The sequence below is a fragment of the Podarcis bocagei genome (assembly GCF_964188305.1).
Source record: "Podarcis bocagei genome assembly, chromosome: 4".
Lineage (NCBI taxonomy): Eukaryota > Metazoa > Chordata > Lepidosauria > Squamata > Lacertidae > Podarcis > Podarcis bocagei.
The window spans coordinates 36,247,344-36,273,000 of NC_138128.1; the positions used below are offsets into that span (position 1 = coordinate 36,247,344).

General features: G+C 44.0%; 1 protein-coding gene across 6 annotated transcripts in view; it reads right to left on the reverse strand.

The window, feature by feature from the left end:
- The window catches only part of ST6GAL1 (ST6 beta-galactoside alpha-2,6-sialyltransferase 1), an 82,683-nt gene that overhangs the window by 13,277 nt on the left and 43,749 nt on the right, over positions 1–25,657 (reverse strand). For 4 of the 6 annotated variants that reach the window (XM_081192688.1, XM_081192685.1, XM_081192687.1 and 1 more), the window contains exons 2-4: positions 17,510–17,646; positions 4,754–5,447; positions 3,123–3,220 (exon numbers count right to left, since the gene is read on the reverse strand). In XM_081192688.1, coding sequence (XP_081048814.1) covers positions 3,123–3,220; positions 4,754–5,396 — 741 coding nt within the window. In that variant the 5' untranslated portion in view covers positions 5,397–5,447; positions 17,510–17,646. Of the gene's footprint in view, positions 1–3,122; positions 3,221–4,753; positions 5,448–8,661; positions 8,742–17,509; positions 17,647–17,959; positions 18,179–25,657 lie in introns of those variants that run through there. The other 2 variants (XM_081192686.1, XM_081192689.1) reach the window with 2 other exon arrangements.

Here is a 25,657-nt window from a genome sequence, read left to right on the forward strand (position 1 = left end):
TATATATATATATATATATATATGTAGGTTTTGGTGTCTTCGGGTGTCTTCCCGTGTAAGAGTTGGGGTGTCTAGGCGACGTTTCGACGAGGTCTCACTCGTCATCTTCAGGCTGGTGCTTTCGGCTTCTTGTTACTGGAACAGAGCAGGATCTCAGTGTTTGAGTTCCTATAAATACTGTTGAGGGGGTGTGGTGCAGAGAAGAAGTTCCCAGGTTATTGTGCCTTTTCTTCTTTTGTTCCTTAATTACTTGGGGGATATCTTGAGTGATATCTTGAGTGGTATTCTGAGTACCACTTAGGTGGGTCATTAAGTGTGGATTAGTTGCTATAGCTTTCGTGTCTTGACCTTTTGAGCTAGTGAAGAGATTTTTCTGAGAAGATGGCTGTACTGCACTTAGTTGTGCTCTGGCTTGGCTTCGTGTATAGGGGCGAGCTGTGGTTTTGTGTCCTGTGCCAGCCAGATCTGTGTAGGGATTGCAGGGGGGTGCAGCATCCGGAGGTGCCACTATGGTTTGGCTACCGGATGGAGTCTGTAATTTATCTGTGGAGAGGGTTTGGGTCTGGTGTGGTTGATAGGTGATGGCGTTCTGTGTGCCTCTGGTCCTGGTGTCGGTTTTTGTGGGGAGGGCTAATTTCCAGATGTCTGGCAGGCGGGACGTGTCGTCACGCTTGTTCATGTTGTGAGGGTGTTTCTCTATCTCGATGGCTTCCATGATTATTCTCTTGTGGTGATGTTCCATGTTAAAGAGCAATTTGGAATCTGCAAAATTAATTTCGTGTCCTGTTTCTTTCATGTGTTGGAAAAGAGAGGAGGTTTTTTCTTCTTTTTATATATATAAAAACCGGCTTCTGTGTAAATGCTAATTTTCAGTTTAGCTTTCTAGTATTTCTGACAACAGGTGTGATTTACTCTCTCCTACCACATGTTGTCTCCCCATCAGACTACTGGAAGCGACACTTCCCACATGGAGGCTTTTACGGCAGAGAACACGAAGTGCCTAAGGATTAGTTTTCAGCTGCTCCATTCCCACCATCCTTCATAGTTTTAGGAAAAGGCCTCTGCCTCTTCCTGCTGCTCCAATCAATCAAGTTGTCTGACGGGGCCAGCTGCAGGGATCATGGCATCCCTTTGGCGACACCACATATCCAAACTGGACTGCGGGCATAGAGGGTTGAAATGTTGCAGTGAAGAGGTCATTCGCAATTGCGGACGTGATTTGGAGAACATGGACTCTTCCTTGCATCAGATTTAGACTTTGAAATGGAATGGCGCCCCAGAGTGAGATCACTTTTGTTAGAAGAATTTTAAGGTCTCAAATATAGAATAAATATTCATCAATGCACATATATCTAAATATATGAACCATGTGTCTGAAATAGTATGGAAGAGCAATCCTGAAGCCATTTTGACTCTCCCAGTGGCCTCAAATATTCCTCTGCAGTAAGGGAGGCAAATGGGAAAGCCTTCCCATTGTCTTTTTGCTTGCAAATCCTGTCTTAAGAGCGTATTTGTGTATGAATAGAGCGAGCCTGTGACCTGGACTCAGGAACTAAAGTATTAACCATTACAAAAGAATAGCTAGACTGCCCAGGTAACGCAATCGGTGACCATGATCCTGGCAGACTGCCTCCTTCTGTGATGATCTTTTTTTGGGTGGGTGGCCTTGGGTTACAGGGTGGGCAATTTCAAATGTCTATGTAAGGGCTTGCACACCATTGTTCAGGGTTCTCCTCCCTCTTGCGTGTGGGGACCCTGCTGCAACAGCTCCTTTAATAAAGATCAGGCTTACTAGCCGCTTTGCTTCTCAATATACCCTGGTTGGCCTGTTTTCTCCTACCAATAGGGAACCCACTTAAGGACTCTATATGGACTTCGGAATACCCCATAAGGCAGGGGTGCCCAAACTTTTTTCAAAGAGCATTTTACCCCAGGACATATACTGTCACAGGGGCCGGATTAAATCAACCAACAGGTCGGATTAGGCCCCCAAAACAGACTTTGGACATGCCTGCCATAAGGGAAAGGGAACAGGTTTTCTTTCACCACTTTCAAATGGTGATAGGTGCATAGGAATACAATATGCTATTTCATACTTGGTCAAACCAGTGGTCCATCTACCCCAGCATTGTTTAAACTGACCAGCAGTGGCTGTCTAGGGTTTCAGACAAGGGGGCATATCGAGCCCTATCTGGAGATGCAAGGGACTGAACCTGGGACATTCTGCATCCAGAACAGATGCTTTACCACTGAGCTTTCCAAGACAAAGGTATTTTAGATGGGCAAGTGAAGCAAAATCCATGCTGTGCTATGAATGACAAGAGTGTGTGTCCGCATTCTTTCTCCTTGTCTTTTATCACCGGCCAGGGACACCGTTTAAAATCATCACAAAAGAGCAATGGTATTTATTTACCAAGAAATTACTGCTTTTCTTCCGATTGTGCCCTTAAGGGTTGCACAAGGACCTGGAAAATCTGTGATCTCTCTTAATATTTCAGCCCTATTAAACTCCTTTGGTCTTATTCTTTGTCAGGCAGAGAATTCAGAAATCCCATTCAGAAAACCTAAAAGCATCCCGTTCCAATTCTAGTCATTCTTGAATGAGTGAGCACTTTCCTTAGAGTAAATCCTATTGAACACAGGGTGTTTGCTTTTAAATAAACATGCAAAGGGATCATGCTGCGCTGCTCATTTCCCTGTGGCCTACTCTGAAGGTCCTTCTCGCTTTTGCAATGTGTGAGCCGCTGCATCACGATTTTTTGTAGAACATGGGCACAAAATTATTATTCTCTCTCCCTCTCCCTCTCCCCCTCCTCCCCACACACTGTCAGGTGGTGCTTTTTAAAAAATCTGCTGTCCTTTTCACAGTGAAAAGACACTTTTTCAGATATCACTAAGAAAGGTTTAGAGGCAGGCCTTTTATGTTCATCAGCTGTGTTCTTGTGCAATGGCAGCATAAAGAGCTGACATAAGTGATTCTTCTACTTTTTGCTGCTATTCTTACTTGCAAATCTTTTCAGGACAGAACAACAAAAAATGAGCTGAAGGAGCTCTCATTAAAGCCCTCAATACACACTCCTTTCTGTTGCTCCCTTAGCACAGCGCATACCATGCAAACTTACCTGGGAATTAACAAGGCGTATTGTGGTTTTTTGCCCTACATCAGCCTGGTACCCTCTGGTAGGGGCTCCATTAAACCGCAGCACTGCATCGTGGTGATCTGAAAGCAGCGAGGGGGAAATATAAATTGAAAGGCACCTGCTCGAGCAAAAGCCCTGAAGTCTCAAAAGTTTCTGTTTCGAGCTCTGGAACCCAACTGTGCCACTGCTTCGGAAGAAGACAGTGAGGAGCATTAGCCTTACAACAATCAAACTCTCCACTGTGAATGTGAAAACTTCCCATCAGCCCTGCCACATCCCAATTAGCTCCTGAAACTCTTATGCCATTTGAAAGAAATCCTCTGTTAACAGAGAACTGTGAACTGAAAATTTCAGCAAAGGCGGACATGTGAAAGCTGTGAAAGGGGGTACCAGCTGTTTCACTTCCATTTCCCAAGGCACCTACCTTGTAAGGAGAGAGATCTCAAGCTGATGTCTGGTTGCTGTTTTGGAGTGGAAGCAGCTTAAGAGTTTTGGGGTGGATGAAACACTGAGGCTTAACACAGACAGAGGTAATATTGGTTGTGGGTACTGAAAAAGTGGGAGCAGGCACTGAGTCTGTTTGGGACAGGCTTAGTTTATATTTTATGGATTTTTATAAGGTTGTCATATTGTTTTGGTTTTATTTTACACTGCCTATCACCACTGGGGATCCCTATTGGACAGGTGAATAATTGTATTTAAAATCATTCAAGTGGAGTTCAGAATGTTGCGTGTACATTATCTCAATCATCCTTATAACCCTGTAGGATAGATCAGTATTATTATCTCCAAATTACAGGTGGGATGTCCGCAGAAGCTGAAATACTGTAAGGCAGGGGTAACAAACATATTCCTTTTCAGATGCCTCCAATCAGCCCAGCTGGTATGGCCAATGGTCAGGGATAACATATGGAGAGCGTCATGTTAGCTACCCTTGTTCTAAGACCTCCTTGTGACTTTATGGCTGAAGTGAGATTACAATGCAAGGTTTAGACCAGGCATCCCCAACCTGTGGCCCTCCAGATGTTTTGGCCTACAACTCCCATGATCCCTAGCTAGCAGGACCAGTGGTCAGGGATGATGGGAATTGTAGTCCAAAACACCTGGAGGGCTGAAGGTCGGGGATGCCTGGTTTAGAATTAGGCCTGCAATATTACACCTGCTCTAGGGCTAAACCTGAGCTAGCCCAAGGTTTTAACACATAAGTGCTTTAACATGTTACTATGCCAATTCTAGCAATACCTTGCCCTAATTTCAAATATAATACCCAATACCCAGTTTTAATGTTCCGGGATCCCACACTCACTTCCTACGAGACATCTGTGGTCACTGAGCAATGAAAGGCAGGAAGAGAGAAGAGAAAAGGTCCTACTGGCAAATTCAATAAATTCAAAATTAAATAAACAAATAAAGTAAAAAATTGTCCAGTAGCACCTTAGAGACCAACTAAGCTTGTTCTGGGTATATGCTTTTGTGTGCATGCACACTTCTTCAGATTTAATTCAAAATTAAATGTTTTTCCAGCCCTGTAACACTGAACCACCCACCACCTCCAGTCAAAGATTTCAAACTGTATTTTGTTGCTTAATAAATGGCAGAGGAATAATGCAAACCTATTTCTTCCCCCAAATGGGATAACTTCATGGATCCTGCAGAGGACACAACTGCACACCGGCCCATCTGCCCCACTTCCATGCTGATGTTCTTCCTTGGCAGGTAGGTCTCCCATTCTGATGTATTGAAGGGCCCATCTGATGTGGTGATCATCCCAAAGTTCAGTTGCTTCCGCAGCTGGCACAACACTTTTTGGGGGCTGGATTTAGTAGCATACTTTGGCCCACTGTACTTCACACGGTATTTGTTCATATGCAAATAATTCTTCCTCACCTTTTGCAGTCTAGCGTTGAGGTTTCTGGACAAACTGTCCTTGTTCCACACTTTGATGGGACTTGGCAATTTCACAGGTTTTATGACTAACTTACTTCTTGCTGGCACTGCAGTGACGGCAACATGAGCTTGAGATGTGTTGGTGGGCAAATGGAGCTTTCCTGTGCCATTGACGGCTTCATCCTGGACAGTTTCTTGTCTTAGGCTGTTCCACCTCCACAGCCTCAACGGTCCATGATTGGCTTGGTCTTCTGTCTTAAGCGAAACATAAAATCCTCTCCGCGATTCCTTCCACAAACAAATGGTCAGGACCAAAATAAATGCCAGGAGGACATATATCCATTTTCTAACAAAGTTGACATGAACCATAATGTACGCTGCATCAGGTTAGGAAGATCAACTTCAGGTTGGAAGTTGTACCTAAAAAAAAAGCATTAAAAATGCATTTTTAAAATCAGGATGGGGAGAGGAAAGAATTCAAGGTGTGAATCACCAAATCATTTGAAATCACCAAAATAAACAGCCCGTTATCCAATGTCCCTCTTGTTCCAGGTCTTTGGCTAATATTTAAACCATCTTTGGTCTTTTAAACTGTGGGGAGTAACATTTTTGTTTGTTATTATGGTGTGTATTTTTGTGCTTTTATATTGTAAACTGCCCTGTGATCTTCAGATGAACGGTGGCATATAAATTTGATTAACAACAACAAAGATGACAACAACTCAACCTTCCTCCCTCAAAACTTGAAAATTGCTACAAGTCTTGAACAACCACTTAATAAAAGTTTTCTCGTTATACAAATCAAAGCACATGTGTAACTCACATTTCAATACCCTTTTTCCTTCTGCGCTGACATAATAATCAAAACCAGTGTTGTATTATGATGGCCATGGGCCGTAGGTCAGGGCCTTTTTAGCCTGATCTATTGATCCAGCACTTGGTCAAAATGGCCTCAATATTAGTCACCAGAGAAGAAATAAATAATGTGCAAGGTCAAGCAGTGATATTCTCAACTGTTCTGCAACTTTTCTGCACACCGCATGAATGAAGCTGGCAGGTCACCAGTGACCCACAGACCAGACTGAGAACCTTTGCTTGCAACACAAACTCAGCTAAGAGAAAGATGCTTTTCCAAAAGTGGTTCCCATATGGACGTTGCTACCTTTAAGTGACACTATTAGCACAGCTCTTAATGGAGCTACACTTTCTTGCTCTTCATACACAGGAAGCAGAGCATCCTCCAGCACACCTGAGACACTAAGCAGAACCTTAGCCAAACCTAAGACCCATCAAGATGAGAGGGATTGGGGACAGTCAGATCTGTAGCTGGGCCCGGGATCAGCTAGGCTCAGGTGGCTGAAGTCCCCCATCCCAGTGTTAAGTTCCTTCATACTGGTTTGGCTGAGGCCAGAGTAAGTCCCCCCAAAAGGGTGGGGTAGAGGAAAACCTACCCTTGTTTGAAACTCCTTTTAACTCAGTCACATGACCTAGCAACCCAGTAGACGTTACACCAGCAAAAAGGAAGGTTTGTAAGTCCAATTCTGTTTTAAGGGCTTGATTTCCCTCTGCCAGGCTTCAGCCAGCTCGGCCAGCAGTAACCTTCTCCTGAAAGGAGTAGGTGTAATTACACCAGCATAATTTACCCTGGCTGTCTTCCTATAGTTTGGATTGCTCTGCGCCCCTCCAATGCATCTCCCCCCAATGTGAGATTTCTGCACCCTGTATTCATCTGGAACTTGTACATCTTAAGAGCTACAGCAGGTGCTATTGCTGGAAATGCTGTGATAATTTCTCCTTGCTCGTAGGTGCCAACTCTCTGAGCACCCACAAAATTCCTCATGAAGGGATCGGGCACCCACAAATTTCAGTGCCAGGGGCATGCATGCTGCATGGCAGCCACGGTCATGGGGCCAAGCTGGCACTCCTGTCCTCGCTGTAGCCACCATGTCTGCTATGCACTATTTCAGGCTTCCTCAACCTCGGCCCTCCAGATGTTTTTGGCCTACAACTCCCATGATCCCTAGCTAGCAGGACCAGTGGGAATTGTAGTCTCAAAACATCTGGAGGGCCAAGGCTGAGGAAGCCTGCACTATTTTAACATTCTGGCACTCAATGCAGGGACGTTCCACAACAGCACCAGCAATCTCTTAGAAGGGGCCCTTGTTTTAATACAGTTTCAAGGAATACTTTTTATATCTGAGGACCAAACTACAAGTGATGTTAGCACTTTGATTAGCAACTTCATTGTTGATCTTTAAAAATAAAAGACCAAAAAATAAAATAAAATCCCTGTGTCAGGGTGGTGGTGAATGTCATCAAGACCACAGCATGCTTGGAAGGGAACATTATACATATTAAATATGTATTCTGTAGCTGACCTCTTATGTAATGTTTTATTTTTAAATCTTTAAGATAATATTTTAGTTCTCTGTTATGTTGCTTTGACTGTATACTCTATACAGTGGTACCTCGGGTTACATACGCTTCAGGTTACATACGCTTCAGGTTACAGACTCCGCTAACCCAGAAATAGTACCTCAGGTTAAGAACTTTGATTCAGGATGAGAACAGAAATCGTGCTCCGGCGGCGCAGCAGCAGGAGGCCCCATTAGCTAAAGTGGTGCTTCAGGTTAAGAACGGACCTCCGGAACGAATTAAGTACTTAACCCGAGGTACCACTGTATTTGACTTTCTTCAGAATGTTTTATTTATGTTTTATTGATTTAATATGCTGTAAACTGCTTTGAGATTTTTCTTAAAAATATAGAGCTGTATAGAAATTAATAAATAAAAATATGCCTTTCTTCTCCAGCCACAATCTCTGGAGGGAGAGATTGTGAGACAGTGCAAGAAGCATGAACCCGAGACTGACATCCAAGAAGGAGTGCATGGAAGGGAAAGAGAAACACACAATTGTGCTCATTTCATTTATAAGCTGCATTACTATGCTTAAGGTGGCTAACATCAGAACTAAAATTAAGGGGAAACGAGGAGTGTGAGTGGACAATGAAACACAAAACCAAGTAAGGAAGAACAGGGCACAGAAGCAAGAGAAAAACAATAAAGCCCACAGTACTCTGCACACTGCACAAAAATCAGTCTGTGATGCTCCAGGGGGTCTCTTGTGAGGCTCTGTCCTACACAAGTCACTGGACCAGTCACTCAGTTGGTCCCATAGATCCAGATTTCCCTTAATGAGAGATAGATAGCAGTGGGCCTCTCCCTCTCTATGTTTAACTGTGTATATCAATAAAAGGCACGTGGGGTGAGGCATGCTATCTCTGCAGTTGTGTATATCAATACAGGGCACGTGCAGTCCAGTAGGCTGTTCCTAGAATCCACACAGAGCAGAACAGCTTCATTAACTGAAGAATATTAAACATTATTTACTTATTTATTTTTTTAAAAAGAACTAAAGAACAATAAGTAGTTTTACTACCCCAGCCTGGCATACGCAACTCTCCTCCTTGATTGCTACCCAAACTCTTACCCCTAGGTGCTCATGTTTTTCCCCCCTCTCATCTTTGTTCCCGATACCAGGCTCAGACATGGTTTTTATTGTGAAAATCTTTTGTAAGTTTCTTTCAAAGCCCACTCAGGGTTATAAAGCAGGATAAAAGTACCCAAAACATACACATAAAATCGCCTTCCTTCTCACTCCATCTCAACACCTCCTCCAACTCCCTCAACTGCCACTCTCAACACTCCACAACCTGTCATTCACAGTGACTTCACACAGCACTGTCAATCAACCTGCTGCAGTGCAATTCACGCCCCAAGAAACTTGCATGGGCTTGGGCTGCAGCTGCACAGAGGGAGGGAGTGGAAATGTCTAGCTATAGCAAACGTCTGCTTGGTGATGGGATGTTCCTGGCAGGAATGACTCCTCTTGCTGGCTACGGCAAGCAAGTCCTTCAGAAGCTCTCCAGGGGGAGGAATCATTCCACCTTCCAGAGTGGCAGAGTGAAGACAACTCCTCAAACCCCAAATCTGACAACTGGGAATGGCAACTCCAAACAAGGAACCGATAATGAAAAAGACAAGAAAATGAAGACAACAAGCAGGGCAAACACCAATATTCTGGGATATGTAGGTCGCCGGTAGAAGCCCTAAGCCACCAATCTCACTCCAGGTGGAAAACAGACAGTGAAGCAGAAGTGGGAGAGATGCCCTTCATCCCTATAGTAAAATAGAAACTCACAGGAAGCAGAAATTTCCATTTTTGCCAAACAGGGATGGAGGACATTCCTACTAGGGTTGTAGAAATGAAAAATCATGGGAGACGAGAGAGGCAGGTGTAGCTAGGCGTCTGTCAGGGCGGGCCCTGAGAGCCTATTTTATTGAATATTGCAAGCATTGCCCCAGGTGGGCCTGTGGTTGATTGGTTGATACATACACACAGAAACTTGTAATTGGTTAACATAAGTACTAAGGCGGGAATTACATCTGAAAGGTGGGGATTACATGTGATCATTTATCATTGATGGGGAGAGGCTGAGAATCTGAGCTAAGAACTAGACAGGCATGAAGCCTCCTAATTGAATTGTAACTAGGGATTAATTGGCACAAACAATATAACAATTGGGTTCTATAGTTATGGTCAGCTAGGCATGGAGAGCAAGTACAGTTTGTTTTCCATGAGCTTGGGATGTCTGTTACTAGTGATTGATCATAGCATGTAACAATGTAACAATCAAGTTCTGTGGATGTGGTCAGCTAGGCGTGAAGAGCAGGTTCGTACAGTGTGTGCAAAAGCAGGGAAAAACCTACAAGCAAGACTTCTCAGAAAGCAAGAGAAAAGAGGAGCAAAACTTCCCCAAAATGGAGCAGTTTTGTGTAGAAAGAGATTAACAGTTATATGCAGAAAGAAGACTTCCCTTTATCTCCCCCTTTCTTTTCTTGTTTGCGAGGCATTCTGGGTAGATAAGGCAAAAATATTTCAGGATTAGTGGTGTGCCAACAAATGCCCAAAATAAGTTCGCCAGGGTCGATGGGACAAAAATATTTCGGGATACGTGGTTTGCCAACGCATGCCCAAAATAAATCCGTCCAGGATCGATGGGACAAGAATACTTCGGGATACGTGGTTTGCCAACGCATGCCCAAAATAAGCCCATCCACATCTCACCTTAGGTTTACTGTTGGTGTTGCCATTTCGCAAAGTAGGCAGCAAGGAGTTTATTAGGTGGTTGAGGGGGAGAGAGAAGCCGAGAGAAAAGACTTATGAGGCCAGGAACGCATTGAAGGAAGCAACATAACAAAATTAAGATGCATATAATGACAAGGGCATATTGAAAGAGATTAGGCCCGAAAAACCAACGTCTTGTGTAATGTGGTGTGTAAGATTTTGCAATCCATAATGATTCACATCCATAATGATGAAGCATCAGCAAATAGTGATAGCAGAACGATTTTGTAAAAGTCCATAGTGAAATTCACTCTGTTCTTTATTCAAAAGGTGAGAAGCTTGTGAAGTAAAATTCAGGGCTTCTTCTGCAGAACAAGCTAAAGAATTAATGTTCATACGATTCTGTACAGCCAATCCAGGGACTCCTAAGAGAGAAACAACTAAAGAGATCTATTCAGACCTACTGAAAAAGGAGACAAAAGCATCACAATCGTTAGTCAATTTCACAGAGCGGCGATATCAAGAGTGGGATAAAGGATCCAGAACTCCTGGAATAACCTGGATTCCTTCTTTGGCCGCAGAAAATTTGGGTAAAATTAAGCCTGCGACTTTAGGAGGTAGTGGGCCTGCCAATTGGGTGGTCATAAGCACAATTTCACCAGGTAAAAACAGTGTCTTTGGTTTTTTGATTAATTAAGTCGATGGTAAAATCAGAGCGTGTATCCTTTGAGATGGTTTTAATAGTGGAGACTAACGGCGGAGGGCTCCCTATTTGTCCTGGCCCGGGAGTGGGGCCCCTAAGGAGTTTCCCGAACTCCTGCACTGATTTGCCCAATGATAGCCTTTACCGCACTTTGGGCATTTCTTGGAAGGCTTAGCCTCATTGGCATCACCATTCCTGTTTGCACCCCTGCCAGGGGCTCTGCATTGTTTAGCAAAATGACCTGGGCAATTGCAGTTGAAGCAGTTGCTATTCCCTCCACCATTCCTGTTACATATGAGGATTTGAGACCAGAATCAACAATGGCCCTTCTTAATTCTCGCATTACAGAATAAGAAAGGGTTTCATATAGCACCTGTTGTTGTGCTGTTCCTGGGTTTGCATAAGAAATAGGGAAAGCAGATGGCAACACCCCAGCCCATTCAGACTCTTCCTCTAAGGATAGGAGCCCTTTCTGCCTTGCCTGAGAAAGTGCAACACGGACAGCTCCCTTGAAACAGGCAGGAGCTGAGGCAGGCAAGGGAGGGGTGGAAGGAGGGAGGGAAGAAAGAGGGGGGGAAGAAAGAGGGGGGGAAGTGGATGTTGGCTGAGACACAGCTTCTGAAGAAGCGGATGCATGCAAAGGAAACACAGGAGGGAGGGAAGGGGGGATGGGGGTGGGCTGGTTCATAGCTCCTGTATGAGCAGATGCAGGAGGGAGGGAAGGGGGAATGGGTGTGGGCTGAGGAATAGCTCCTGTATGAGCAGATGCAGGAGGGGTGGAAGGGGGGGTGGATGGGTTGGAAGCAGGCAAAGGAGGGAGGGATTGGCAGGATTGTGCAGGAGGCAAAAGCTTGGGGTAAGGAGGGGGATTGTCTGCAATAGTTAGAAGTGCAGGAGCCGTGGGAGACGCCTGAGAGGCCAGGGGCCCTAAGTTTGCCACGGCAAATGCGCATTTCTGCCAAGTTAGCAGACAGTGGATAGGAGCCCTGGGCTCTGCAAAAAAGGTCTTTCCAATCTTTTGCCAGGTCTCTACCCCCAAGGAACCTGCCTCAGGGTACCAGGGGCATTGGAATGCAATCTCACATAACAAACGTTCAATTTCCTTTAAAGAAACATGAGCACCTGCACCTCTCTGTCTGACTAAATGAAGCAGTTCAGTAGCATGCACTTTCTGGGACTTTGTAAGCTCCCCCCCCATACTCACGGTGTAGCCGGCTAAGACTTCTCCAGTCGAGTGAAGTATGAGGCTGGCTGACTGCTTCGGCTGCGCAAGGGATCTGGCACGTCGTGGGTCACCAGATGTAGAAATGAAAAATCATGGGAGACGAGAGAGGCAGGTGTAGCTAGGCGTCTGTCAGGGCGGGCCCTGAGAGCCTATTTTATTGAATATTGCAAGCATTGCCCCAGGTGGGCCTGTGGTTGATTGGTTGATACATACACACAGAAACTTGTAATTGGTTAACATAAGTACTAAGGCGGGAATTACATCTGAAAGGTGGGGATTACATGTGATCATTTATCATTGATGGGGAGAGGCTGAGAATCTGAGCTAAGAACTAGACAGGCATGAAGCCTCCTAATTGAATTGTAACTAGGGATTAATTGGCACAAACAATATAACAATTGGGTTCTATAGTTATGGTCAGCTAGGCATGGAGAGCAAGTACAGTTTGTTTTCCATGAGCTTGGGATGTCTGTTACTAGTGATTGATCATAGCATGTAACAATGTAACAATCAAGTTCTGTGGATGTGGTCAGCTAGGCGTGAAGAGCAGGTTCGTACAGTGTGTGCAAAAGCAGGGAAAAACCTACAAGCAAGACTTCTCAGAAAGCAAGAGAAAAGAGGAGCAAAACTTCCCCAAAATGGAGCAGTTTTGTGTAGAAAGAGATTAACAGTTATATGCAGAAAGAAGACTTCCCTTTATAGGGTTATAACAAAGCAGGCTCCTTCAGACCTGTGTGGGCTCCTTCACCTACTGTGACAGAAGCTCTGGAGAACTTTCCTACAAAAGGCTGCATCAGTCGATAAAAATGAGTCTATTTGATAGGGCTAACCAAAATATGAGGAGAGACGCATGTGGCAGCCGTACAAATATCCACAATCGGAAAACTACTCTTGCGTGCTCAAGAAAGGGGTCACCTGGATGAGCCTGCACAAATCACTGCTGCCTGCTTTGCTCTACCTTTGCCTGTGACTGCCAAGAGTCTTGGCTATCCAGTCATTCATCCCAAGAGGGAAGTCTGCAATCTCCATTGTGGCAGTGGTTTGTGTGTGCAGACCAAGGACAAATAGGCAAAAGCTGGAAGTAGAAACCCTGAGTTCCAGACTGCTGCTATTCCTCCGGCAGCTGGGTTGGCAAAGCCAATATGATTTAAGGCATCACCAAGAGGCAGCTTCTAGCAGTATACCCACATCCTCCAGCTCTTGCTGTGGAGATGAATGCAAGCCTCTACTTAAAATGGGATGCTGGTTGCGTAAGAGACATTGGCATTAATGCGCATGCACCTTATCTGTGGGCAGTTCCTCGTCTGGTGTGGAGTTACCCACAACCACAAGCCTATTAATAGATGAATAGCACGGCCATTTTTCCCTTTCCTGTCTCATGAATTATCATATCCTTTTGGTGAGATTGTATAACATAGAGATCTCCTTGCTCTGAACTGCTTTTTCAAATGTTAGTATTCTTGCTTGCCAGATTTGAAAATTTAGAATTTGTATTTACATCAAATATATCAAGGCAGCGTACAGCATATAAAATTCAATAAAACCAGACTGTAAATATCTAGGAAACATGATTTTAAACATCAGTAGACACTGGTTGGTTGCAAGAAAACAAAATCATATTGTGAAGGCCTGTCTAAACAGTTTTCAGAAGATGTCTGAAAGAAGGCAGGATTGGTTGCTGCTGAACCCCTACAGGCAGTGAGTTCCACAGGGCAGGGACTGATACATTAAAGGGTCAGTCCCTCGTAAATGCAGCTGAATCCCACCTCATCAGAGGATCTCAGATATCAAGGTATCAAATATGAGATCATTTGAGGCAGATAACATCAGTAACCAAAACAGATACAGTCATACCTTGGTTCTGGAACTTTTTTTTTTTTTGAAAATAATTTTTATTAATTTACAACAAAAACACAAACACACAATAATTTCACATCCAATTTTTCACAGAGTACTTCTTTTCTGGACTTCCTTCAGCTTTTCCAAGAATCATCCATAGTCGTTATTTAAATTACGCATTCCTTAAGTTTGTATTGTCATTATTTAAACCTTTCCCTTTCTATTCCCTTTTAACAATACTTCTCAAATTTCACAGTGCTTCTTTAAATCCCTCTAGCGTTATCTGTCCCTCACTTATACTTTTCAGATATTCACCTTGGTTCTGGAATTTAATCCATTCTGGAAGTCCGTTCGACTCCCAAAACCGTTCAAAAACCAAGGTGTGACTTCCGATTGGCTGCAGAAGCTTCCTGCACTCAAGCAGAAGCGTTCAGCTTCCGAAAAACATTTGAAAACCAGAACACTTACTTCCAGGTTTTCGGCGTTTGAGGGCTGATTTGTTCGACAACTAAGCCATTTGAGAACCAAGGTATGACTGTATTCACTGTTTGAGTCACTTCCTATGCTTTTCCAGGATGATGACAGCCATTTTTAAAATTACAACTGTTTATAAGAAGCTGTGGAAAAGGTGATTTCATAAACCACCAAGAAAGCCTGAAGGCAAGGTTATGGCAACCTCAGTGAGATCATAGGAAATCTACAACAGGGACAGACAGTGCTTATACCCTCTTCATTAAAAAAAGCTGGCAGTACACAGAAATTCTCCTTCAAGGGTGGTTTTTAAACTTTTTGGATACATCAGAAGAAAACATTAGAACTGAAAACATCACATGCATGCAGAAACAAAAAAGAGAAGACAACTCTCCTGGGAACTGCACATACCTCAACTCCACCAGCTCATCTGACATGAAAAGGCACATCATTTAACCAAAAAGAGTCCCATAAATTAGTATTACTTTTGCATAAACTTCCATGGACAAGAGCTTTGCTGGTGTGGCAGTTTTGCTGTATTTTTGGTCTGAATGCAAATATGCTGTCATCCCACTCTTTGCACGGAAATGTACTTAAAACGTTCATTACCAAAAGGGTTAAGCACGCATACAGTATGTGTGTATTGATGAAGGCCCATCATGAGCCATCAACCTATGACTATCTAGCTCTTAAAGTAACAACTGGAAATTCTTAGAAACCAGTCGGGGACAAATAGAAGAAGACACCTCCACTCCAGTATGGATTCCCTTTAGCACATACATAGCCCAACAAGACAACAAGAAGAATCCACCGACAGGATATGAATCAATCTGGCTAACCTGTCCCAAAAATCCACCCCTTCACACACATAACCAATCTCACTACAGCCAACCAAAGAGAACCAAAGACAGGGGGTGGGCTGGTTAGGGGGACTCCCTGGTCCTGAATGGGGTAACTGTGCCCCTGAAGGAGCAGGTGCACAGCCTGGGAGTCATTTTGGACTCACAGCTGTCCATTGAGGCTCAGGTCAATTCTGTGTCCAGGGCAGCTGTTTATCAGCTCCATCTGGTATGCAGGTTGATCGCAAAAAAAACATCTGTCTATCCGGATGAGCCGCCATAAAGATCCTTATATTTCCTAGCCAAAGACTAGTGAAAGGCTATGCAAGCTTACCGAAAAAGAGCTATGAAGGTATGAGACATAAAAAAGCATTGAAATAGTTAATTTTCAATGTTGTATCTGCACTTTATGTAGAGGGGAAGCCTCATAAGGAATGTAATAAAACATGGTGCGAACAGTTCTTTTGCCCTCAAATGCAGAAGATTTTATTCAATGTAAAATTGGCTAAAATCCAAAAGAGTCATCTCATAATTTAATGTTGCAGTTTCTCTCTACGACTGGCATCAGCAGATGTCTGACCTGTAACTTTAATGCTGTTTCTCCTCTGTTTTCCACTAAGCATATGATAGCACATTTAAAGTTATTATCATAATCATGGGGCTGTGGGAGAAAATAAGATCTGAAACACGACAGTCCAGAGTATTTGTGCTTTTCGGCTACAAAACATTTAAAATAGAATACTTGATCAACCAAAAGTCCTAGATAACCAGATTAAGTCCTCCTGTTTCAGGCAGTCCTTTGACAGTGTAACTCTGGTAAGGACAGTGCAATTCCATATATGTGTGCTCAGAAGTAATTCCCACTGACTTTAATGGAATTTACTGCCATATAAGTGGGTATAGGATTCCAGGCTAACATTCTATTAACTTGCTTTTTAAAAATATGACAGCAGGGATGGAAAATTTGTGCCTCTCCAGCATTTGAAAAGCCACAAGTTTCCCACCCCTATCTAGGGCATTCTACATTTTGTCTGTGTGATATAAGCATGCTAATCATTAACAGAAATAATTTTCAGGATGAAAATTTGCAAGTCAGTCTCTAGGCTAGCCAACCATGGTCACATGCAAGACTGGTCACCTTCCTGCTCAGAAGCCACACAAATTCTTATTATACAAAATGTACTGGGAGAGAACTTCCTGACAAAACTGATACAGTGGTACCTCGGGTTACATACGCTTCAGGTTATATACGCTTCAGGTTACAGACTCCGCTAACCCAAAAATAGTGCTTCAGGTTAAGAACTTTGCTTCAGGATAAGAACAGAAATCGGGCTCTGGCCGTGCGGCAGCAGCAGGAGGCCCCATTAGCTAAAGTGGTGCTTCAGGTTAAGAACAGTTTCAGGTTAAGAACGGACCTCCGGAACGAATTAAGTACTTAACCCGAAGTACCACTCACTGTACATGCAAAATAGAGTTTGCTTTCCTGAAGAAACAAAAAGCAAACTAACCAGACACCATTTAAAAACTGTTTATAATGTTTGCAAAAATGTAATGTTTGCAACAATGTAAGGATCCTGTATGCTAAGCAGATGCCAGAATGAGTGAAACTAAACAAAACTGGGGGGTGACACCTTCCAAACTAAACATTTTGCTTTAATGTCAAGCACAGGTGTGAGGTACTTCTGAAAAATAATATTTCTGTATGCACAGAATTTATTCTCTGCTTTTCTACATTAATATATAGTCAAAGCACCTTATAAGTTTTGCTTAAACATTAAAAGAAACAGCAAACCACCAGAAATGATGGCCTAAAGCAGTACCAAAAGCAGGCATGAGGTAAAAGCATTTTGGCTACGCCCACTGAAACAGCACTGCTTTTAGTTGGCAATGCTTCCATATCCATTCTCTCTCTCTCTTTTGCATACACTCTCATCCCTTTGATTGTATAACATCCTTGGTACCAAACCACCATGATATAAACCCCCCAAATAAAAAGACATTTGGACTACAGCTATGAACAAATTACTGATGTTGGTGAAAAACCACCAACACAGAGACGAACAAGAAAGATGCTCAAAAGCAACCTGATAATAGCTTGAGCCTAGCACCCTGCATTCAATAAAACAAATGGGTTCAGGATTTAACACTCTATCCTACAGCCTTACAGTTGTGAAAGCGTGATTACTAGGGACAATCCGTCTAATCAAGCCAATGAAATCTTATTTCAGCTACTGCGTCCCTAAATTTCATTTGCTAATCTGACAACAGATTGGTTACCTGATGTCGATGAAAACTGAAGTTGCGACAGACACGGCAGGGTGTTAGAAGATTTCAGGGCTGCTCATAATGCTCTTGCTGTCCTAGAAACCCAGCCACTCAAAGCAGTGAGATCTCTAACGAAGGCAGAAGGCCACCTGTGAAATGAAAAACAGTTTATTAGAGAAAAAATACCAACAGCACAGGAGTCGTCATGCTTTTAGTATACAGAGATGAAACTGAAAGACACAGACTTCTGATGCCTGAGCCAAGCCTTTTAAGCATGAAGGAAAGCATGCTAACAGCCTTCCGAGAGGCCTGAAAGAAACAAATGCAAACAACTGCCGGTCGCCGCTACGTAAAGTAGCTTATCCTGAAACAAATCAATGGATCCAATTTCATTCAAATCAAATCACTAAAAGCTCCCTTCCAACTATACATTCAAATGCCCTTCCAAGAACATTAGACTACTTCTCATGTGGAGAAACTGTGTGGAGCCTCATCTGTCGTTTTGTCTTCCAACTTCTCAACGAAACCAGAAACCTCCCGCTGCTCATCTCCTGCAGGTATAAAGAGCCCACGCCCAACCTATATTCTATTTTGATGTACTGCTTTTTGGAATTGAGACAACTCAGAAAAGAAGAACAAGCCTAATCTGGCATCTGGAGCCACTTTCCAGGTTATTGAGACACAGCTGAAGGGAATCGGAACACCAGAACTTGACAGTGTGAAGTCATAAGAAGGAAGGAACTACATTTCCTCAATGGCAGCAAAGCGGGGGGGGGGGGGTAAGATATACTTTTTATTGACATCTTTAGCCCTTAACCACTGGGGAACAGTATCCCCACAAAATCACCTTATCCTACACATGCTCATTCAACTGCTTTGACCAGCAGAACTGGCACTACGCTTGGTGCCACATAATGCCCATTTCACATTTGTAAGAATTTGGTCGGTTGGTGCACTTTGGAACTCACTGCCTATTGAGATCAAGCAGGCATCTGCTCACTATACCCTTTTTGGTGCCAAAAACATTCCTGTTTAGACAAGCCTACCCAGGTGCTTAGTGAGTTGAGGTAATTTTAACTTTGGGTGTTTGAAGTAGGGCTGTACATTTTTCTTGATTTTACTATTTGATCTTCTATAAACTACATTTGGGTTTTTTAAACAATCAAACAGTGTGTAATAATGAATAAATGGATTGGCAGGTGAAGGTGGTTTGAGGGGCACCCTATCTGGGCATTCATTAAATGGGGAAAATATCACATTTGGGGATGCTCTTGCAGGGACAAGTGAGTTGACTCTGCTGCCTCCTTGGTGTCCGTTTTTGCTTTAGCGTTCCAAAATATATAGGGATCCGATATGGACCTGTAGACTCTTGGAAGGCAACAGAAGGAAGAATGGGGCTAGCACTCTCACCCAACCCAGGTGTGATGAGGTACCTATTTAAATAAGACCTGAATGGGCCTAGAGCAGGGTTTTTCAGGCTGAGGGTCACATTTCCACCTGGGTGATCTTCCAAGGGTCTACATCCCAGTGGTAGAAGAAGAAGAAGAGTTTGGATTTGATATCCCGCTTTATCACTACCCAAAGGAGTCTCAAAGCAGCTCACAATCTCCTTTCCCTTCCTCCCCCACAACAAACACTCTGTGAAGTGAGTGGGGCTGAGAGACTTCAAAGAAGTGTGACTAGCCCAAGGTCACCCAGCAGCTGCATGTGGAGGAGCAGGGAAGCGAACCCGGTTCCCCAGATTACGAGTCCACCGCTCTTAACCACTACACCACACTGGCTCTCACCACTGGTAGGCAGGACCAGAGGCAAAAATATGCAAAGCAACAAGTGTACATTTTACCTTTGTACAATAGACTAGTTTCTACACACACTCACAAAGAATCATAGAATTGTGTTGGAAAGGGACCCCAGGGTCATCTAGTCCAACCCCCTGCAAGGCAGGAATCTCAGCTGAAGCATCCGTGACAGGTGGCCTTCCCAACCTCCCGAGGGAGACCGTTCCATGGTTAACAGCTCTTACTTACATATCCCTCTCTAAGTTTCTTGCCAGGAAAAGGAAAACACACTCAAGAAGCGTATGAAGCGTGGCTCGTGAGGAGCGAGTCTCAATGGTCATTTGCCCCCGATGCCTGATGCTTCCTTACTACAAAACTTGATTCTTCCGCACATTCTTCTAAGACCAGTGCTTTTTGCATGTGTCATGGCTGTATCAATGCATGCTGAACTAAGTACAGTCATACCTCGGGTTAAAGACGCTTTGGGTTAAATCTTTTCAGGTTGCATCCCACGGCGACCCAGAAGTACTGGAAAGGGTTACTTCCAGGTTTTGCCGCTTGCGCAGACCCTCAAAATGACATCACACGAATGCACGGAAGCGGCGAACCGCGACCGCCGCACGCGCAGACGTGGGTTGCGTTCTGCTCAGGCTGCGAACGGGGCTCCGGAACGGATCCCGTTTGCAACCAGAGGTACCATTGTAAGAGGCTTGGATAGCAGTTAGGGAAAGGAATTGGAAATGCAGAGGGAGGAACAAGTTAAGGGACAGCTACCAGGAAGTGATTCAGCACAGAAAGGAGAGAGAAAGAGAGAGAGGGCATGTGCATGAGAGCTGGAGAGAGTTAGGAATTAAAGAAAGCAGGTTTAAATAATGTCTTTGTTTTATACTACTCCTGCCGGATCCTTAGTGATCATTAACAACACTTGAAACAATGGTACTCACGACCACATTTTTTCTTTTGCTGCCATTTTGTATTGGCACTCAGCGCTTTTACCTTATATTTTACACAAAAACCCCTCCACTGCATAAGACTATAACCATGTGCATATTTAGCTGGAAGTAAGTGCCATTGAGCTCCATGATGCTTAAAAGGTAAAGGACCCCTGACAGTTAAGTCCAGCCACAAACAATTCTGGGGTTGCGGCGCTCATCTTGCTTTACTGGCCAAGGGAGCTGACGTTTGTCCGCAGACAGTTTTTCCGGATCATGTGGCCAGTATGACTAAGCTGCTTCTGGCGAAACCAGAGCAGCGCACGGAAGCGTCATTTACCTTCCCGCCGCAGCGGTACCTATTTATCTACTTGCACTTGACGTGCTTTCGAAATGCTAGGTTAGCAGGAGCTGGGACTGAGCAACGGGAGCTCACCCTGTCACATGGATTCGAACCGCCGACCTGATTGGCAAGCCCTAGGCTCAGTGGTTTAGACCACAGCGCCACCCGCGTCTCTTCCATGATGCTTATTTCTGAGTAAATATGCCTAGATTCTACCTGCAAAGCACAATGAGCATATTCTTAATGAAGAATATTTCCCATTCTAAATATTTCCTAAACTAAAAAGCCACAAACATTGTGATCTTTCATTGCAAGAGAGTTTCTCCAGCTCTTTGGCCCGTTGGTTGCCCCCTTTCCACTGCTTTTTCAGCTCAACAGTATCCTTCTTTGAGGGGCAGTAACCTTAATGTAACCAACATTCCAGTCTAGGAAACAGCATTCTTCCCATCAGTCCACTATTTCCACAGATGTTTCCCCAAACCTGCTCAAGCTCCTTCCATTCCTATTCAGCTGTCATTTTGCACTGGGCTGTAATTAATAGTAGGTTCGTAATTTGCTTCTAAGTGTAACATTTTGGAATGCTCAAGTGTCTCCGACGCAGATTCTCTGCAATTAAAATAACCTTTACAGATCTCATCAGTGCTCCGAGATAATCTCACTCACTTCTGGCAGGGGATGCAATTAAAAATAATAATTGAACAATCGCTCCAAGTCATGGATTTCATTTAAGATCTTCATGTATAATCCCCACCCTTTTTACTTGAAGGAAGAAAGGTGGATTGTAAGGAGAAAGAGTTTCCCTTACAAACCTGAAAGATAATAGTTACAGAACTTATTGTTACAGGAATGAAATTAGTTAAGCAGATCTTCCTTTTAAGTTCTATTAGTCCTTCCTCCTAGGTCTCTTTATATATATATATATATATATATATATATATGCTTTCGTAGATTTTCACGGGTACAGGAATGCAGGTTTTGGTGTCTTCGGGTGTCTTCCCGTGTAAGAGTTGGGGTGTCTAGGCGACGTTTCGACGAGGTCTCACTCGTCATCTTCATATATATATATATTTCTTATAGGACAAGGCTGCGATCCTAAGACAGAAAGCTCTGTAGGAAGAGAAATATTATGTAACCACACAATATTTTGGGGCAATCTCTCCTGAAGACTTCCCTTGAGCCATAGGTATATGGAAAATACCACGAGGTCACTAACAATCCCTTCTTGGCCAATATATGCAAGGGATAGCCCTTGGCAGCATGTTCTGTACCTATGGGCATAGCCGTCAACTTTCAGGTTCGAAAATAAGGGATCAGCAGCCTCACCTGTCCCGGGGACAGTCTACGGGATATCTAACAATCCGGGATAGCAGCGGGAAACAGCACTGGAATAAAGGAATTTCCCGCAAAAAAGGGGAAGGTTGAAAGCTATGCCTATGGGTCTGATGTTATCTGACTTCACTGCAAAGTGCTGAAAAGGCTGTGATTCATAGGTATGGAATGATACTTAATAATGTGGTTAAATAATTTAGATTTCATAAGCATCTTTGGGATTATAATCTTCAGGAAGTGGAGGAAAAAATAGCAATACATGTGTAACGTACTAGACTGGAAGAAACTCCTGCCTGAAACTTTATAGAGAGCTGCTGCCAGTCCGTGTCAACAGTATTGGCATATATGGACCAATGGTCTAAATCAGCTTAAGGAAGCTTCCTGTGCTACTCGGAAGGTATATTCAGATCTTTGCAGGAATAATAATAATAATAATAATAATAATAATAATAATAATAATAAATGTTATTTATATCCCGCCCTCCCCGGCCAGAACCGGTCTCAGGACGGCTAACATCTGAATATATAATACATTAAGACATAAAATTCAACAGAAATACAGGAAGAGTGCAGCATACTACCCACCAAGTCAAACTGGCACTGCAGTGTCAGAACAGGCTTGCTACTGGAAATTGGGAATCTGCCACACAGTCAAAATCATTTTTTGGACTTGTTTTCCTTTATCCTCAGGTCTCACAGAAGGCATCACTAAAAAAGCAACTGGCCTGCTCCAGCAGTTCTGTTCGTTTTACCTAAAACTACTGCCAAACTTCTGTGTGTATCTGAAGAAGTGTGCATGCACACGAAAGCTCATACCAAGAACTAACTTAGTTGGTCTTTAAGGTGCTACTGGAAGGAATTTTTTTATTTTGACTATGGCAGACCAACACGGCTACCTATCTACTGCCAAACTTCTATTGCTGATATTATTGCTCACTGCCACATCTTGAAGAATTACATTCTATTATCCTGGACCCCAAAAGTAACTGGGCTATTGTCATGAATCTTACTATGTATATATACCTCAGAAATAAATCACACTGGTACAGGTAATCGCAGAGCTACAATTCCCAAAGTGGTTTAACAGGCAATCCTTCTTCCTGGGGAACTCTGTAATGATAGCTGTGTGAAGGGAATGGGGGGGGGGGCGGTTCCTCCTTACTCTCAGCACCCTTTACAGTTCCCAAGATTATTTGAGGGAAGCCAAGACTGTTTAAAGGGACACGGGTGGCACTGTGGTCTAAACCACTGAGCCTAGGACTTGCCGATCAGAAGGTCAGTGGTTCGAATCCCCGCGACGGGGTGAGCTCCCGTTGCTTGGTCCCAGCTCCTGCCAACCTAGCAGTTCGAAAGCACTTCAAAAGTGCAAGTAGATAAATAGGTACTGCTCCAGCGGGAAGGTAAATGGCGTTTCCGTGCGCTGCTCTGGTTTCGCCAGAAGCGGCTTAGGCATGCTGGTCACATGACCCGGAAGCTGTGTGCCGGCTCCCTCGGCCAATAAAGCGAGATGAGCGCCGCAACCCCAGAGTCAGGCACGACTGGACCTAATGGTCAGGGGTCCCTTTACCTAAGACTGTTTAAAGGGGTATGGTATATACAGTGCAGCCCTGTGTTTCCAAAATTACAGACTGCAAAAACTTCTAGCCCTATTCTAAATTTATATTTTTCATCTTCCTCTTTTTTTTGTCTCAGCTCTCACTAGGTAGCATCAGCTCAATAACAATCAACTACCTTTCTGCCATTTTACAACTGGGGAACTGAGGCTAAAGGAATAGTTGCTTGTTGGGGCTTTTTCTGAATTCAACTTGCATGGAAACAAACAGCTGCAGAGCAGCTCAATTTAAGTGTTTCGAATAACTATATATATAAACGGCGTTTCCGTGTGCTGCGCTGGTGCTGGCTCGCCAGAGCAGCTTCGTCACGCTGGCCACGTGATCCGGAAGTGTCTCCGGACAGTGCTGGCCCCCGGCCTCTTAAGTGAGTTGGGCACACAACCCTAGAGTCAGACACGACTGGCCCGTACGGACAGGGGTACCTTTACCTTTAATAACTATATATAACTAAATGTGAACCGAGAAGAGGAAAAAAGTTGGGTTTCTTAGTTTGTGTCTCTAAATTTAAATTGCAGGCTTGTTCTGTGATTCATCTGGCTGATGGTGGTGGTTTATCTATTTTACTCTTAGGAGGAGAAAACGCTCCGTGAGCTTTGCATAAAACTCAGAAAAGGGATGGGTGGGGATAGAACAGGTGCCATCCGAGAGGTGACAAAATGTCACAGCTGAAAGGCAGCTGCTCAGCAGAACAGAAGCAACAAGAAACCTCTCAAGTGAAAAGCAAAGAAGCGGCAACCAGCCTAAGCAAATGATAAGAAAAACCGCATGGGCCCTGTAGAATCAGCGTCATCAATCTCGCTGTTTTCAAATGTCTGCAATCCAACTCTGCAGGAAGCTGCCTTAAACTGAGGTAGACCACTGAGCCATCTAGATCAGTATGGTCTACAGCGGCAGTTCCCAGGTTTTGTTTTGATATGGGGACTCACAAGTTCATATTCACTTGCTAGGGTGGCCCACCATATTTTTTTTGCAACATGACTTTTGGGCTGTCATTCCCAGCTCACACGCAGTTCTGCCCTTCCTTCTTGCTGATAACCCACTCCAAGGACCTCTCCGCCACCTACGTCACTCAAAGTTGAGACCCTAAACCTTGTCTCTGCCTCCACCCACTAGCACCCAGCAAAGAAGGGGCCCCACTTCCCTTTGCCTGGCAGTCTTAGCATAGAATTGTAGAGTTGGAAGGGACCCCAGGGGTCATCTAGTCCAACCCCCTGCAAGGCAGGATCAGCCCATCACTGGCCTGTGTCCCCTGCTAATGACCCATCCAGCTAGCTCTGAATCACATTAGCTCCCCCTGAGTTCTACCACATTAAAAGGTAAAGGGACCCCTGAACATTAGGTCCAGTCGTGGCCAACTCTGGGGTTGCAGCGCTCATCTCGCTTTATTGGCCGAGGGAGCCAGCGTACAGCTTCCGGGTCATGTGGCCAGCATGACTAAGCCGCTTCTGGAGAAGTCAGAGCAGTGCATGGAAACACTGTTTACCTTCCCGCCGGAGCGGTCCCTATTTATCTACTTGCACTTTGACATGCTTTCGAACTGCTAGGTTGGCAGGAGCAGGGACCAAGCAATGGGAGCTCACCCCGTCGCGGGGATTCGAACCGCCGACCTTCTGATCGGCAAGTCCTAGGCTCTGTGGTTTAACCCACAGCGCCACCTGCGTCCCCTTCTACCACATTAGGAAAGGGAAATTCCTGTGTATATTGTAGGCATGTTCATCATTCAAATGCAAAATGCATTTCTGCAACTAGAGGTTGCTGCCATTTGCATGAGAGGAGTGCACAGAGTCCCTTTTCCTGTGATTTGTTCCATATATTTTTCTGGTGAATTCTGATCTAGTATGGAGATACTAGAAGCAAATGTCCTGTGTCTGGTTTCCTTTTCCTTGCACAGACTATTCACACTTATCTGAAAGCCATTTCCACTGAACTCACCTGGGCTTGCAATGTATAGGATTATACAGAGGCATTTATAGTTTTTCAGGCAGCACTCCTATGCGCACTTAGCTGGAGGGGCGGGGCGGGGAAGCACCACTAAACAGTCAGCCTTACATGCATATGATTGCTATGTATAAACATTGCATTAGCACATGAATTGTGCTAAGTTATGACACATTTTATGTTGTTAAAGCATAAAGTTTAGGTTTGATAAGAAAGCGAGAAAGTTA